The sequence below is a fragment of the Podarcis bocagei genome, assembly GCF_964188305.1.
Source record: "Podarcis bocagei genome assembly, chromosome: 10".
Taxonomy (NCBI): Eukaryota; Metazoa; Chordata; class Lepidosauria; order Squamata; family Lacertidae; genus Podarcis; species Podarcis bocagei.
The window spans coordinates 14,543,072-14,557,750 of record NC_138135.1 but is presented as its reverse complement, the minus strand read 5'-3'; the positions used below and the strand labels follow the sequence as shown (position 1 = coordinate 14,557,750).

At 47.4% G+C, this 14,679-nt stretch overlaps 1 protein-coding gene across 10 annotated transcripts in view; it reads left to right on the top strand.

The window, feature by feature from the left end:
* Positions 1-14,679, top strand: part of ABCC9 (ATP binding cassette subfamily C member 9) — a 95,136-nt gene that overhangs the window by 64,197 nt on the left and 16,260 nt on the right. For all 10 annotated transcript variants that reach the window (XM_081209780.1, XM_081209783.1, XM_081209778.1 and 7 more), the window contains 6 exons: positions 409-557; positions 1,062-1,131; positions 2,595-2,752; positions 3,440-3,532; positions 11,771-11,873; positions 14,478-14,585. In XM_081209780.1, the coding sequence (XP_081065906.1) occupies positions 409-557; positions 1,062-1,131; positions 2,595-2,752; positions 3,440-3,532; positions 11,771-11,873; positions 14,478-14,585 (681 nt within the window). The remainder of the gene's footprint in view (positions 1-408; positions 558-1,061; positions 1,132-2,594; positions 2,753-3,439; positions 3,533-11,770; positions 11,874-14,477; positions 14,586-14,679) is intronic.

The following is a 14,679-nucleotide window of genomic DNA, read 5'->3' as shown; positions in this document are numbered from 1 at the left end:
CCAGTCTTAACTTCATGTCTCTGCATTCTGCAGCATTTTGCACATTATTATTTTTAAACAAACCTTCCTGAAAATTCATGAGGATTTTAGTGCAAATTTAGAATTATAATGTTATTGTATTATTTTAACAATAAAACATGTTTATATGCAGTTTTGAATAATGTGCACATTTTTGCAAGCAGTTTCCCCCTAATTTATGCTTTTTTTGCAAACTGTGTTTGACTGGTGTACTACATCGAAAAATTCAGACCATTGTGAATTTCAAAATTTCAGTTGACATATTGTTCTGGAAAGTGTGCATTTGATAGATTCCGCCTTCAATGCATACCAAATTGCATGCTCTGCTTCAATCCATACCCTACTTCTCAGGATGAGAAACCTGTCTTCTTCCTGCCCTTGTTTTAATAGACTTGCTACGTGGCTGTGTTCAGCATCCTTAGTGGCGCAGGGATTGTCCTTTGCCTAGTCACGTCTTTGACTGTTGAATGGATGGGCCTGACAGCAGCTAAGAACCTTCACCACGATCTCCTCAACAAGATCATTCTTGGACCAATCAGGTGCAGTGAAAATGAAACGAGTCACCTTTAGGGCCCATAGGTAGATAACATAGGGCTTGTGATCAAGTTGCTAAAGAGGTGAGGCTTTTCAGCAACTCCTCACAAAAAAGGTGTTTGCTCAGACTGAAGAAGAATTTTATAGAGCCAGGCAGGCTCCTATTGGCTCCTCAAGTCACCTGGTCTGGCTGGGCTGATGAGCGGCAGTCTCCACTCTTGCCATTACCTAGGTGGCGTTGCAGCTCAGTGGATATCAGGCCCTAAGCACCCTCAGCCTCAAAGCTGCCATGATGGTATTTGGGTCAAGGTGCCTTGAGTTCTGTTGCCAGAGAGTCCAGCTTGGATCGCCTAGTACTTTATGTGGGAATAATTCAGGAAGCAGAAGAATATAAGCACTGATCTCCTCCTCCTCCTCCTCCTCCTCCTCCTCCTCCTCCTCCTCCTCCTCCTCTTCTTCTTCTTCTTCTTCTTCTTCTTCTTCTTCTATATATTTTTGCCATCTGATAGATTCTTTGACACAACACCCTTGGGGCTGATTCTCAACCGCTTTTCTGCCGACACAAATATCATTGATCAGGTAAGCTCATTGATTTCGTCAGGTGGTCCAGAGCCTTTATTCCCCCACTCCCACAGGCCAAAATATATGGGACCAGAGATGACTGGCATTTGTCAAAAGTTCAAAGGGGGCCGTTGCAGCAAACCCCTTCCAAGTCCATTCACAGGTCTGGGTTCAGACCGCATCTGCAAGCTATCAAAGTGGGGCTCAGCTGATGGGCAGTGACAGCAAGCGCCCACAGTTGTGCTAGGTAGTTCCTGATGAGGGAACTCCTCACTGCAGCTACTACCTGTGGGACTTGCTGCCAGAGAAATAGGGGGTGAAAACAGGAGGGTAGTGAAAATGGAAATGCATGCACCATAGCTGTCAACTTACAGATTTGAAAATAAGGGACCAGCAGCCTCGAAAATAAGGGATTAGCAGCCAAAATAAGGGATTTTCAGGGCACAGGTATGAGCAACCTGAGCCCCTCCGAGCCAAAGGCAGAAAGCCCAGCCAGCAGCCAAACAAAGCTTCAAGCAGTGGTTCCCACAGCGCAGCAACCCGGCAAAGGGGATACAGCAAGGAAAACCACCGTCACCTCTCCGCTGGGAAGCGCTGAGCAAAGGCAAGTCCCCAGGCAACGTGGCCGATTTGATCGGCACAAGGCATGCAAGCTCCACCCCCCAGTCGTTCTTAGACTCCTTATTGGGTGAGCAACGCAGCCAAGCAACACAGTTGGAGCCTCCCTCCTCCCTGGCTGGCAGGGAGGGAGGGAGAGGAGCTGCTTCCTTTGAAACCTGTGAAATTTAAGGGACATCATCAATAAGGGACAGCAGCGGGACACGGCATTGGGATAAGGGACTTTCCCGCCAAATAAGGGACGATTGACAGCTATGGCATGCACAGACAGTAAGATAGTTTTCTCATAGAATCATAGAGCTGGAAGGGACCTTGAGGACTACCCAGTTCAGTGGTTCTCAACCTGTGGGTCCCCAGATGTTGTTGGACTACAACTCCCATAATCCCTGAGTTCTGGCCTTGCTAGCTAGGGGTGATGGGAGTTGTAGTTCAACAACATCTGGGGACCCACAGGTTGAGAAAGGCTGACCTAGTTCAACTCCCTGCAATGCAAGAATATGCACCTGTCTTTTATGGAGATCTAAGCCTACAACCTTGCTGTTTGTCAGTACCACACTCTAACCAAGGGTGCTACCCAGTCTTTTGAGGTCCCGTGTCCCCAAATCTGAAGACGCCAGATGTTAGCTAATGAGGTCTGTGTCTGGCCAGAGTCTGGTTAGAAGAGCGTAGAGGAATCTTGTAGTTGTATTTTATTCCGCCTCGGGAGTTTTTACCTAAAGGCAGCATTGATATGGTCAAAAGAGACGAAGAAGCAGGCCACCTCAAGTTCTATGAAGGAAGAATGCTATAAATGAAATAGTGAATAAACGAACCGTTAGTGGATGTTGGCCTAATCTAACGCTTGGAAATTATCTTTGGTGCAGCACATCCCCCCGACTCTGGAGTCCCTCTCGCGGTCCACGTTGCTCTGCCTGTCTGCCATCGGAATAATTTCATATGCCACGCCGTGGTTCGTGGTCGCTCTCGTGCCCCTGGGGATAGCCTTCTATTTCATCCAGAAATACTTCAGAGTTGCATCCAAGTAAGTTTAAAACAAAAACAAACAACCACCCCAAAGATAGTCTTAAGTCCATAGCTATTGGTGTTTTCCATTATAATTCCGATGCTTGTAGCTGCCGCCAATTAAGCAAAAGCAAGTTTTAAATCAAGGGTGGAAAACCACAGGACCAAGGACTGAATATGGCCCTCTGGCCCTCTCTACCCAGCCCTCAGGATCCTGCCCAGCCCACCACACCCCCTTTCCGGCCACATAATTCACTAACCCTGCTCTATGTGACCCTCTAGTGCAGCGGTTCTCAACCTGTGGGTCCCCAGATGTTGTTGGACTACAACTCCCATCATCCCTGAGCTCTGGCCTTCCTAGCTAGGGATGATGGGAGTTGTAGTCCAACAATATCTGGGGACCCACAGGTTGAGAATCGCTGCTCTAGTGACTTCACCCGGCTGGTAGGTGTCCTTGAATGGAAGCATCTCTCTTTCCTGAATGGGGAGCGGCCTGTGTCTGGCCACACCCATTTTGGGGCATATGCATTGTGTCCCCTGGGAGGTTTCCCAGGAGAAACTGTGGCCCTCAGGTTGAAACAGGGTTCCTGCTTTAAAAGAGTGAGGTTGTTTGCCATTTGCTGACGCTCTTTCGTTTTGTGTTTCCCGTTTCAATTTCCACAATCTGTTCTTCGCTATTTACGTACCTTCTTTCGACTGGTGACAGGGACCTTCAGGAACTTGATGACAGCACCCAGCTGCCTCTCCTCTGCCACTTTTCAGAGACGGCGGAAGGCCTCACTACCATCAGAGCATTCAGGTTTGTAAACAAGGACTTCCCGTTATAGTAGGTGCTGGTTAAAGGGACCCTGGGAAGCTCGATCGGTTCAGCTGCCAACTGGCTGTTTGCAGGCCAGGCTCCTGCCAAGTGAGAGGCGAAGGCAATCCATAGGCAGCACAGACAGAAGCCAGAGCAGAACCCCTGTCTACTTAATGTAGCTAACATGGCAGCCTGCAGGTACCGCTGGACTACAACTCCCATGAGCCTCAGCCAGGATGCTCAGTGGGCAGGAACGGTGGGACTCATAGCCTTATCATTTTGGAGGGCAGCATGTTGGCTTCCCCTGGTCATTGGCAGAGGAAGAGGAGTGGGGGGGGAGCGCACCGCCCCTGCCAGTGCGATCCCGGTGGGGTGCCATCGCGGCTGCCACCCCACCTGCATTGGGCACCCCGCCCCTGCAGGCAGCATGCCACGCCCCCAGCACACGCGCCACACCCCTGAGGGCTGCAAGCCATGCCCCGGGCCGTGTGCCAGCCCTGCCCCGCCTGCTCTCCACAGCCCAGTGCTGGAGCATGAAGCTCCGCCCCTTTCCCTGGTTCAAACAAAGGTTGGGTCAAACTTATAAACTGCCAAATTTTGGGGGTTGTGTGTGCAAACTGTGTGTGTACCCCCCTTTTTTGCAGAATGCAAATTTTTTACTTTCCCCCTCTCAACAGTAGACCTAAAAATCTAGCAAAGTGGTTTGCCATGTGGCAAAGTGGTCTGCTGTTCCTGCAATGCCAGTACAAAGTTTCATTGGATATCATAAGTAGTTATGGATAGGGATAGATGAATCTGCCCATTTTGGTCTCTCCTATTTTCAGTGTCTGCATCCAACAGATTTCTTTTTTTACGGCACATTTCTCCTTATACACACATTATGTTAGAATTCCTGCTCCATGATTGCAGTCATGGGATTGTTGTCTATCACATGACTGTGTATGTTTTGACTCCACAAAGTGGGAAGTGACGGAGACAGGATGTTTGTGTTACTGTGTTCCGTGAAGTGGAACTATTGTCCTTCGTTCTTTTTCTCTCTGCTGTCTACTAGAGAGAGAGGGAGCCATGTTGCAGTGCTCTGTGTGTGTTGATATGTAAATAAAGTAGATTAGCCAAAATGCTGAGTTGCTGAGGTCTGTTACGCAACTGAGAAGACTCTGCAGATCCCTAAGTATGCCAGTGTCTGTTGGCATCGTTCGCTGTGATGTTCGGATAGAAGAAAGCTTTTGAAGCTCCCGAATGATCGACCAGGAGGGAGGGAACATGCCAGTCGGGCATGTGTCTCTGCCAGGGTCCTACTCTAGTGTAGGACGAGCTCCTGAAACATTATATATAAACAATTTGGAATGCATGGGGTGTTAGGGGAGGGCTATTAGCTCTGGTAGGGGGCACATCATGCTCCTTCTGGGGTTGTTTGTCCACCTTTGGTCCCCACCCTGCACTCAGCTCTCACCTGGGGCTCCTAGAAGTTGTCAGCATGTGGCACCGGCCACACCCTGGGAAAAACGGCTTTGATTGGCTGGCTAAGCCAGGTGAGCAGACAAGGCCAACGGTCCAATGGTCAAGAAGGCAGTTTTTGCATATAGTGTAGAGCAGCGGTTCTCGACCTGTGGGTCCCCAGATGTTGTTGGACTACAACTCCCATGATCCCCGAGTTCTGGCCTTGCTAGCTAGGGGTGATGGGAGTTGTAGTTCAACAACATCTGGGGACCCACAGGTTGAGAAAGGCTCGTGTAGAGGGAAGGGCAGATGGAGCTCGTCAACCTGGGAAGGTAGGCTATCTAGGAGATCCTAAACCTCTGCTGCCTTGCGAGTTAAGCCTGAGAGGAAGTGATCTACTCTACCAACAAGCAGTTACTAAAAGAGAAGGAATCGGTGAGGAGGAAGAACAGGTTTCCTTTCTGTCTATCCGCACCTACACTGGTTCAGGTAACAGTGCAAGCATTGTTGCTTTGCTCTCAACAATATATGCATTTTTATACTTATGTCTGGGTGGAGAAGTAAAGGTAAAGGGACCCCTGACCATTAGGTCCAGTCGTGGCCGACTCTGGGGTTGCGGCGCTCATCTCGCTTTATTGGCCAAGGGAGCCGGTGTACAGCTTCCGGGTCATGTGGCCAGCATGACTAAGCCGCTTCTGCCGAACCAGAGCAGCGCATGGAAATGCCGTTTACCTTGCTGCCGGAGCGGTACCTATCTATCTACTTCCACTTGGACGTGCTTTCGAACTGCTAGGTTGGCAGGAGCAGGGATCGAACAAGGGGAGCTCACCTCATGGTGGGGATTCGAACCGGGTATTCTGGGTGGAGAACCGAGTTGCAATTATTATTTTTTTGAAAGCATGTGTTTTGATGGATTAGCCACGTTTTGGTTTCGGGAAATGTGAATTAAGGAGTTTTGCATTAAAATGCAGATCAAACAAATCTCTGCTCCATCCTTATCTATGGAATTCCTCCCATCCTGACCAATATTTTTAGATGGTGTGTGGCAACCTAGATTTTGAACTGCAAACTTAAAAAAAATAATCCTCTGTCTTGGGTCCGTCTCACCTTAATTTCCTAAGATCATTCCATTCCACGCATGCTTTCTTCCAGCAGCTAACCAATTTTCTTCCATCCCAGAACCCAAGTGTCCCCCCCCCCCAGATAAGCCTGATAGTTGCCTCCCTTTGTTCTGAGTTCATTATGTACCCCCTCAAGCAGTCATGAGCTCCCTGGACTACTTAACCGCAATGTTGTACAGGCCAAGTAGACTGGGATTTCGGTGACCTTTTTGTTCGTCATCTGAACAGGATAAAAAGTTAAAGAATGTGCAGAAGAAGGAGCTGGAGGCAGATGAAAAGATGCAGATTGAGTGTGTCAGAGTTTCCATTGTGTGTGTGGTGGGGGGGGGGGAGGGAAGGGAAGGGGATTGTGGCTGCCAAAGAGAAGCTCTCCAAAGCGGGAGACAGACAATAGCTTTTCGGAGAGAGAAAAAGTAGTTCGCTCATAGTGACTTTGCTGCTTTCATTGTAGGCATACCACCCTTTTATCCCACTGCCGAAACAGATTCGGCAAGATCTTTCTTTCCTACTCTTTGTATTTTTGAGTCTTCATTTTTGTGAACTGTTCTGTGCGCCTCAGAGGAAGCAGGGCACATAAATTTAATAACTGGGCAATTACTTTCTTACCCACTTCCCAGGACTTCAAAGTTTTGCAGACTTGCCAACATTTGTTCACACATCACAGGATTCATTCTGTACAGGGCTGGGGAATGTTTTGCAGCCTGGGGTCCACATTTCCTTCTGTATATCATGCCACATCACCACGTCATTACATTGTCACAACGATGTTGGGCACGCACAGTGCATAGCTTTCAACCTTCCCTTTTTTTGCGGGAAATTCCTTTATTCCAGCACCATTTCCCGATGCTTCCCACTGCTATCCTGGATTTTTAGATATCCCGTAGACTGTCCCCGGGACAGGTGAGGCTGTTGTTGTTGTTGTTTAGTCATTTAGTCGTGTCCGACTCTTTGTGACCCCATGGACCAGAGCACGCCAGGCACTCCTGTCTTCCACTGCCTCCCGCAGTTTGGTCAAACTCATGTTCGTAGCTTTGAGAACACTGTCCAACCATCTCGTCCTCTGCCGTCCCCTTCTCCTTGTGCCCTCCATCTTTCCCAACATCAGGGTCTTTTCCAGGGAGTCTTCTCTTCTCATGAGGTGGTCAAAGTATTAGAGCCTCAGCTTCAGGATCTGTCCTTCCAGTGAGCACTCAGGGCTGATTTCCTTCAGAATGGATCGGTTTGATCTTCTTGCAGTCCATGGGACTCTCAAGAGTCTCCTCCAGCACCATAATTCAAAAGCATCAATTCTTCGGCGATCAGCCTTCTTTATGAAATATTGAAATACTGCCCCTCATATTGAAATACTGCCCCTCAATGAAGCCAAATTTAGATTCACAAAATGTTTAGCGGTATGAATCCCCCTGCATCCCCCCAGAAAAAAGCACTGATTGTGAGTCACATAAGTCCCTCTACATTTCCCCCCTATCCAAAACAACAACTGAGACACCTTATACCAGCCTTTCTCAACCTTGGGTGCCCAGCTGTTCTTGGACCACAACTCCCATAATTTCTGACCACTGGCCAAGCTGGCTAGGAATGATGGAAGTTGTAGTCTGACAGCATCTAGGAATTACACTCTTATTGATAACGAAGACCCGGGCAGGTTTGTCAATTCAATAATCACCCTGGCAGGAAAAACAAAATAAGAGCTTCCAGGTACATATGTTGCTGTCTCTTACAACCTCTTGAGATCTGAAGCTCTGTTTCTGCAATGGCCAAATGGCCAATCCCTTATCCAGATACCCCAGAGATAAACCTGCAGGAATATGCAGACCAAGGCTTTCTAAGACAGAGTACAGCTTTGCCACCTTAAACCAGTATCTACAGTGGTACCTCGGGTTAAGTACTTAATTCGTTCTGGAGGTCCGTTCTTAACCTGAAACTGTTCTTAACCTGAAGCACCACTTTAGCTAATGGGGCCTGCCGCTGCGCCGCCGCCGCACGATTTCTGTTCTCATCCTGAAGCAAAGTTCTTAACCCGAGGTACTATTTCTGGGTTAGTGGTGTCTGTAACCTGAATAATAATAATAATAATAATAATAATAATAATAATAATAATAATAATAATAATAATAATTTATTTATACCCCGCCCATCTGGCTGGGCTTCCCCAGCCACTCTGGGTGGCTTCCAACCAAATATTAAAATACAGTAATACATCAAACATTAAAAACTTCCCTAAACAGGGCTGCCTTCAGATGTCTTCTAGAAGCGCATGTAACCTGAAGCATATGTAACCCGAAGTACCACTGTACTGGCAATCATTCAAATCATTTCAGTGCTGTGCACCCAGGGATTTTACGATGCGTTGGATAGGCTTCATGTCAATACGTATGCCGTTCATCAATTACCCAAGATGCATCTCATTACCACGCCTTTTGTTGAGTATTCCTATATTCTGCATGGCTTTTCTGTGCTCCAGTTTTCTTATTTTGTCACTGGGTGCTTTGTTTTTTTGTTGCATTGTGCAAATGTAAATTGTGCTTATTTTCATAGTGGCATTTTTGTAACCCACCTTGGCACCAATCAAGGCTTACTCAAACAGAGCAAAGCTTCCCCTTTCTGAGTTCCGCTGTATCCTAAACTGGATCAATTGCTATTGTTAATCAGGCTATTCTTTTGGTAAAAACCGTTCTTGGCTCCCAAGTTTGCAAAAAGCAAAATGGAATTAAACAAAAATGCACCACAAGCGCTGCATTCTTGCGATTTATAATTAAGCAGCAAAGAGCAATTCATCTGTTTTGACCAGAGCAGAAGTACAACAGTAACGTTTATACAATACAGTCAGCCTCCTGCCAATATTTACAATTTCTTCTAAACATCACTGTAGCAGAGTTGCTGCACTCCAAGCTGAAGCAATACTGGGTTTCTTCCCTTCCCCCTAATGGAGAAATGTATGTATCATGATGAAATGTCTCTGAGCTAGTTTTTGGGAGGGAGGGAGGGAGGGAGACTTGTTAGTTATGTAAACACCTGGCTCGAGTTAAAAGATGGCCAGCCATCACACAGAGCCCAAAAAGAGCATCAAAAGCATGTCATTGGCTTTACAGCATCACTTACTAAATGTTGACCAAAGCATAAAACCCAATCTCCTCCCATCTTCTGGGATAATGGCATTTTGTGATTGGACTGTCGCAAATTCTTCGTGACGCTTTAGCAGAAATGATCAGAGTTCCAGGTTCTTCAGTGCAGTATATTTATTGTGAGCTATATATACAAATATCTACAGGCTATAATACACAAGCAGTTCATAGTCAAACAGAGTACCTGGCTGCACCTTAAGGCAAATGGGAAGACCTCAAACTCTCTCTCTGACCACACTCCTCTACACCACCACACTTACTGCTGGACAGGTTTCCCTTTTAAACCGATGGCAGCCAATCAACTGTCAGTACATTACTGCTGAGTACTTCTATAGAAGTACATCAGAAGTTGCATCAGCTAGCAAACTCAAGCCTGCAGACTTACTATCTCACACAGCATTCTGTGAATCCCGACATGGTCTTCATCAGATAGCCAGTACATTGGACCAGTGGCGTAGCGAGGGGGGTGCAGGGGGCCCCGGCCGCACCGGGCGCAACATCTGGGGGTTAGGGTTAGGGGGCGCAAGTCCACGGGTTAGGGGGCGCAAATTACTTGCCTTGCCCCGGGTGCTGACAACCCACGCTACGCCCCTGCATTGGACGGGATAAGGACAAGGGAGGATGTATAAATGGAGGGGTGTTTTCTGGGTTCTTCTCCTCCCACTCATGGGATTTCATATTATCAGTACCTGCCAGGTAGGTCAGAGAGGACAAGCTGATGCACTGGTTTCTGAAGGGCTGTTCTCCTGTATGAACCTGTAATAGAACCGTAGAATTGTAGAGTTGGAAGCGACCAGGAGGACCATCTATTCCAACCGCTGGCAATCCAGGAATGCTATAGCGACTGAGCAGTCTGTTCCCTAAAGCAGGGACAGAATGACTGGCCTCCTTACATGGCTGCTCTGTGAATCCCATCTTCCCTGACTTCTAGATGTACCAATAACATCTGAAAGTTCACAGATGTTCCCCATCTCTGACTTTGATCTTTAACCGGGGACCTGCTCTGGGTGACACTGGGAATAAGTTGGGCTTAGGGCCTATTGTGCGGTGGCTCCTTGCCTCTGAAAAACCCTCCCCAAAGAGATCAATGATGCCTGTGCTTCTGGATTAGGCATCAGGCAAAGATTCTCCCCACACTTTTACTTGACTGATTCCAGTTAGTTCAGTGGTTCTCAAAGGGTGTGATGTGCCACAGTGGTGTGGCAGGAGAGAATGGCAAGTGTGGTGGAAATGATTCATGTTCTTATGTAGCTGCTTTGTTTTATACTTCCTGGATGTCCCACGGTTATACAGTCATACCTCGGGTTACAGACACTTCAGGTTGCGTGTTTTCGGGTTGCACACCGCGCCGAACCCAGAAGTATCGGAATGGGTTACTTCCGGGTTTCGGCACTCGCACATGCACAAAAGCACTAAATCACACTTTGTGCAGAAGTGCCAAATTGCGACCCGCACATGTGCACACGCTGCACTGCGGGTTGCAAACGCTGTGGGTTGTGAATGTGCCTCCCGCACGGATCACGTTCGCAAGCCGAGTGTCCACTGTATTATAAAGTAGTTGTGTTCTATGTTACAAATCAAGCACTGCTAAGAGTTGTTTCTTTTTGTTTTCCATTGTATTTCTTATCAAGAAAAAAACTGGAGTGGCATGAGCAATAGAGAAAATGTTTGCGAACTACTGAGTTAATGCATGACGCATAGGAAGCAGTCTAATATGTGCATAGTGTTGAGATTTCCATTCCACCTTAAGGAGCAGACGTGTGGAACTGTTGCGTGTCACATGTCTGTTTATATTCCAGCACCGCTTGCTGGGAACTTCCGTTGTGTGTATAGCTTTTGCTTTTCCCCTGTTCTAAGAGAGAGACGACATGTTTCTTTGTCCTGATTTATGATTAATAAATCTGTAGTTGTAGTATGCTTCCACAAGCCTCACGCCTATTCTGTGTGCACAGGTCACTCTGCTGATAGCCCGGGCTGCTGATTTATGTCGGAGCAGAGGCTGATAGTCTTCGCAGCAGGATGGCTGGAAGTAAACGGCCCAGCTGGGGCTTCCCAGTTGGCCTCCCGGCCCTCTGCATGTCGACACATAGAGCTAAAGGAGGGAGTTAGAAAAGCAACACTCTATCCCACTTTTCCTTTTAGCTTTATGATTTGGATCAGGTTGAACATTTTGATGAAGTCGGGGGAAGAAAATAGAAGGAGGGAAGGGTAGGGGAGAACTCAGAAGGGAAAAGGTTGCTGAGATTAAACCAGTGAAAACAGTATCTGGGGGGAGGGGAACAACTTTGAGTTTCATTTCCCAAAAAAATTGTGTCCTGAATTTTACTTCTAGAAATATGGCAACCTAAGAAAAAGGGATGAATGTGAGCAAATGAGTGGGACGCTTTTATTCTGGTTCCTGATCTTCAAAGGGCACTCGGCAACTTGGCACAATCCTACTCAGATTTAGCTGATCTGAATGTTGAGGTTCCACTTCCCTGCAACCTGTGCTCTGTGCGTTGTATCATCAGGATTGCGAGTTGCTAACGTAAGAATCCCTTTGTCTTTCGCAGGCACGAACCCAGATTTAAACAGCGAATGCTGGAACTGACGGACACAAACAACATTGCATACTTGTTCCTGTCGGCTGCCAACAGATGGCTGGAGGTCAGGACGGTACGTACGCCTGCATCCCTGCCACGGTTTTGAAACCTTAGAACCCGGCAGTTAACTTTTGTTTGATGTGAAATGCTGGGCAAAGAATTATAACTGGCTACGAAACACCCACACTTTCATATGCGCCAATCCTTAAAATAGCTCATTGTTATTTCTGTTGAGTTTTCTCCTCGATGAAGCCAAGAAACTTCTTCATTTGCTGCTGCTGGGGGTGATTGTCATTCAGAAGAGAATCTGAGTTGGGCTAGGCTGGGCTGGATTATACTCCCCACCCCCAATCCAGCTATACAGAGGAGAATGAGAGTGTGTCCTCCCAGCTCACCTGGTGAGGTGACCCCCAACTATGCTGCCCCTGGATGTACATGCAAGGCCATAAAGGAAACCAGAAGCTTCGAGTTGAGGAATATCACCTGAACTATTGATTTTAAGAGGCTTCTTTGCTGGTTTCCCAAATCTGCCCAGAGATGGATGGTAGCACACAGGCTGAAACCCCTCCTGAGTTCCTTTGGTCACCAGTTCAAGACCTGCTGCAGGCTGGAGTATTATGTTAGAGCAGTGATAGGCAAACTCAGACCTCCAGATGTTTTGGGACTACAATTCCCATAATCCCTGACCACTGGTCCTGTTAGCTAGGGGTGGTGGGAGTTGTAGTCCCAAAACATCTGGAGGGCCGAGTTTTCCTATGCCTGTGCTAGAGCCATTGAATGGCACAGGACTGCTGAGGGCCAAACTATACACCCCTGCTTGCCAATGTGGCACCTGTGTTGAGGGTGGCTACCTCCTCCCCACCCCTAAAAGGTAAAGGGACCCCTGACCATTAGGTCCAGTCGTGACCGACTCTGGGGTTGCGGCGCTCATCTCACTCTATAGGCTGAGGGAGCCAGCGTACAGCTTCCGGGTCATGTGGCCAGCATGACTAAGCCACTTCTGGCGAACCAGAGCAGCACACAAAAACGCCGTTTACCTTCCCGCCGGAGCGGTACCTATTTATCTACTTGCACTTGGACGTGCTTTCAAACTGCTAAGTTGGCAGGAGCAGGGAGCGAGCAACGGGAGCTCACCCCGTCGTGGGGATTTGAACCGCTGACCTACCTTCTGATCGGCAAGTCCCAGGCTCTGTGGTTTAACCCACAGCGCCGCCCGTGTCCCTTAGACACTGTGTAAAACATGCAAATTGAAGAGGATCCCTTTTAGTTCTGCTGGATCCAACTTTTAACCAGACCCCGTTGTGAATTCGTGATGGTGTGTGTGTGTTGTGTAGGAAGAATTATCTGTATGTGCGCTTTCTCTCCTTATGTTGCCTGGGGGCGGGGAGAGTTACCCAGTGGAAAACAACAACTAAAGTTTGTATGGGATGCCCTCAGAATCCTAAAAGTTCCCACGAGCTCAGAAAGGCTGGTGACCCCTGTTATGTGTTAAATTGGAGTTCTGTGATTGGAACACCAAAGCCATAACCTTCATCTTGTAAAAGCAGCCACAAGGGACTGAGGATTTGGATGAAGGCCTGTACTAGCTTTTCCCCATTGTGCCTGACTTAACCCTCCCCACTGCCGCTGCCACTATGAACCATGGGAGGGGGGACGACGACAGGTTTTTTGTGTCCATAAATTTCTCCTAGTGGCACCTTCTATGGGTGATTTAGATCAGCCCACCAACACAGCACAGAGGAAGAGATTTGGGGGGAGAAAACCCATCTCCTGCAGATGATGGACTCCTGCTCCTATCAACCCCAGCCAGCATGGCCACTGATCAGGGGTGATGGGAGCTTTAGTCCAACAAATCTGGGAGTCACCGGTTCTGTATCCATCCCTCACAGATTCCACCAGAAGGTTGTAACATGCACACACACACACACACACACACACACATTCTTTGCCCAGGCATCTGCTGAATGCTAGGAACTGTATTCCTGCAATATCTGGCGGCACCACATTTGCTACCTCTGCACTTAAAGGCACAGCAGTTGCTGAAAACCTCAGTCACACTGCTGCTCCCCCTGCTGAAACCCCTTCTGCTGTACAATAAGTAAAGGTGCGCTAGTCCTTTGTAAGGCAGGGTGAATGTTAAGCAAAGGAATGTGAAATCGATGTATTGGATCCACTTAGAGCTTGAAAAGTTCCTTTTTTTTAAAAAAAGAACTAGTTCTTGTTCCAGTTCAACGTGCCCAAAAAGGAGCTGGTTGCAGTTCACGTTCTGTTCTTTTACAAAACGAACTAGTTGGGTTTGCATTCAGTTCACAGTTCAATTCAAGTTCATCCAAATCAGCTAAAAAGATTTTGGGTCGGCTTTTCAAATGCTACAAGCCGCTGTGCTGAAGTATAAAACATACTTAAGATGTCTAAGGAAGCATTTATTTTCCCTACCAATGAAACTGAAAAGTCTAAGTCTAGCCCACATAGAAGAGAATTAATTTGAAGATGAATCGGAAGTTGTTCAAAGTTCTACCCCAAAATGATCTTGATATACATACAGTTCACCCAGCAATTATGGGGCCTGCTTTCAGGTGTTGTTAGAGATTTTTGAACTAATTCAGTGAACTTTAATTTAACTGAACTGTAGCATAAATCTGCCCCTCACCTTTTGTGTTTTGTTTTCTCTCTGCAGGATTATCTGGGGGCTTTCATTGTTCTCACTGCAGCTGTGGCTTCCATTTCTCCAAATGATGGTCCAAAGTCTGGCCTTGTGGGCTTGGGTCTCCTCTATGCATTAACGGTACGTACAGAGGTTTACAGCACTTGGGCGCAGTTCACTTTGATGAAAGCTGCACCAAACTGAACGAGAAGCTCTGCAGGAGCCAGTACAGATC